The following is a 2,500-nucleotide window of genomic DNA, read 5'->3' as shown; positions in this document are numbered from 1 at the left end:
GGGGGCAGAGTTACAGGCTGCAGTACTCATTTTAAACACTAGGGGGCGGAGTTACAGACTGCAGTACATATTTTAAACACTAGGGGGCAGAGTTACAGACTGCAGTACACATTTTAAACACTAGGGGCGGAGTTACAGGCTGCAGTACTCATTTTAAACACTAGGGGGCGGAGTTACAGACTGCAGTATTCATTTTAAACACTAGGGGGCGGAGTTACAGACTGCAGTACACATTTTAAACACTAGGGGGCAGAGTGACAGACTGCAGTACTCATTTTAAACACTAGGGGCGGAGTTATAGACTGCAGTACACATTTTAAACACTAGGGGGCGGAGTTACATGCTGCAGTACTCATTTTAAACACTAGGGGCAGAGTTACAGGCTGCAGTACACATTTTAAACACTAGGGGCAGAGTTACAGACTGCAGTACACATTTTAAACACTAGGGGCCAGAGTTACAGACTGCAGTACACATTTTAAACACTAGGGGCGGAGTTACATGCTGCAGTACATATTTTAAACACTAGGGGGCAGAGTTACAGGCTGCAGTACTCATTTTAAACACTAGGGGGCGGAGTTACAGACTGCAGTACATATTTTAAACACTAGGGGGCAGAGTTACAGACTGCAGTACATATTTTAAACACTAGGGGGCAGAGCTACATACTGCAGTACATATTTTAAACACTAGGGGGCGGAGTTACAGACTGCAGTACATATTTTAAACACTAGGGGGCAGAGTTACAGACTGCAGTACACATTTTAAACACTAGGGGCGGAGTTACAGGCTGCAGTACTCATTTTAAACACTAGGGGGCGGAGTTACAGACTGCAGTATTCATTTTAAACACTAGGGGGCGGAGTTACAGACTGCAGTACACATTTTAAACACTAGGGGCAGAGTGACAGACTGCAGTATTCATTTTAAACACTAGGGGGCGGAGTTATAGACTGCAGTACACATTTTAAACACTAGGGGGCGGAGTTACATGCTGCAGTACTCATTTTAAACACTAGGGGCAGAGTTACAGGCTGCAGTACACATTTTAAACACTAGGGGCGGAGTTACAGACTGCAGTACACATTTTAAACACTAGGGGGCAGAGTTACAGACTGCAGTACACATTGTAAACACTAGGGGCAGAGTTACAGGCTGCAGTACACATTTTAAACACTAGGGGCAGAGTTACAGACTGCAGTACACATTTTAAACACTAGGGGCGGAGTTACAGACTGCAGTACACATTTTAAACACTAGGGGGCCGAGTTACATGCTGCAGTACTCATTTTAGACACTAGGGGGCAGAGTTACAGACTGCAGTACACATTTTAAACACTAGGGGGCAGAGTTACAGACTGCAGTACACATTTTAAACACTAGGGGGCGGAGTTACAGACTGCAGTACACATTTTAAACACTAGGGGGCAGAGTTACAGACTGCAGTACACATTTTAAACACTAGGGGCAGAGTTACAGACTGCTGTACACATTTTAAACACTAGGGGGCAGAGTTACAGACTGCAGTACACATTTTAAACACTAGGGGCAGAGTTACAGACTGCTGTACACATTTTAAACACTAGGGGGCAGAGCTACAGACTGCAGTACACATTTTAAACACTAGGGGGCGGAGTTATAGACTGCAGTACACATTTTAAACACTAGGGGGCGGAGTTACAGACTGCAGTACACATTTTAAACACTAGGGGGTGGAGTTACAGACTGCAGTACACATTTTAAACACTAGGGGGCGGAGTTACAACCATGTTTTCATGAATCAACCAACAACTTGACAAACTGAACGTGTGACTAAAAACATTCATACAAGCTTTAATGATAAAACACACTAACACGCACTCATCTGTCACAACACAACGCTACACCAGCCGAGTAAAAGGGGCGGGGCCATAAACTGGGAGGAGCTTTTATTACAAGTATCAGAATATTTGTTCTTTACATATGAAGCGCCCTCTGCTGCTTTGAAAATCATATAAAATATATATTTTAAATGGATTTAAATTGTTTATATTTGTTTTTTAATTGTATGTTAAAACACTGTTACATCATTTAATTGATCACACGTGTGAACGAGGCAGCTGCAGAGAGACACCTGAAGACAACAAGCTTATTAAAATACATCCGTCTGAAGCTGAACTACACTTAAAGCTCGCGAGGCGCTCTTCTTCTTCTTCTTCTTTGGTTTGGAGTGTGAGCCTGGAGGAGGAGCTAACAGAAGGGTTCATCTTCATCCTTTTATCCCCGTCAACCCCAGGCGAGTAAAGTCTTCAAACACAAAGTCCTCCACCTGAGGGGGGGTCCTGAAGACAGGAAACAAACAGAGGGGTCACAGGTGGAGTCCCTGTGTGACTCATACAGCACATGAAGGGTTAATACAGATCTTATCTTCAGAAACACAAACTCACGTCACGTCCAGCTCGATCAGGTTCATGTCCACTAAAGCTGCAGCTTCAGGAGCGACTGGAGGGGAGAGAGAGGG

General features: G+C 44.1%; 1 protein-coding gene across 1 annotated transcript in view; it reads right to left on the bottom strand.

Annotated features, from left to right (window-relative positions):
* Positions 1 to 1,911: 1,911 nt before the first annotated feature.
* Positions 1,912 to 2,500, bottom strand: part of LOC306841995 (arrestin red cell-like) — a 2,684-nt gene continuing 2,095 nt past the window's right edge. Inside the window, exons 4-5 of the mRNA XM_079373388.1 lie at positions 2,427 to 2,481; positions 1,912 to 2,321 (exon numbers count right to left, since the gene is read on the bottom strand). Coding sequence (XP_079229514.1) covers positions 2,249 to 2,321; positions 2,427 to 2,481 — 128 coding nt within the window. The 3' untranslated portion in view covers positions 1,912 to 2,248. The remainder of the gene's footprint in view (positions 2,322 to 2,426; positions 2,482 to 2,500) is intronic.

The sequence above is a fragment of the Symphodus melops genome (genome assembly GCF_947650265.1).
Source record: "Symphodus melops genome assembly, contig: SUPER_20_unloc_3, whole genome shotgun sequence".
Classification (NCBI taxonomy): Eukaryota; Metazoa; Chordata; class Actinopteri; order Labriformes; family Labridae; genus Symphodus; species Symphodus melops.
The sequence above is the reverse complement of the archived record's forward strand: the minus strand, read 5'-3'. Positions and strand labels throughout refer to the sequence as shown.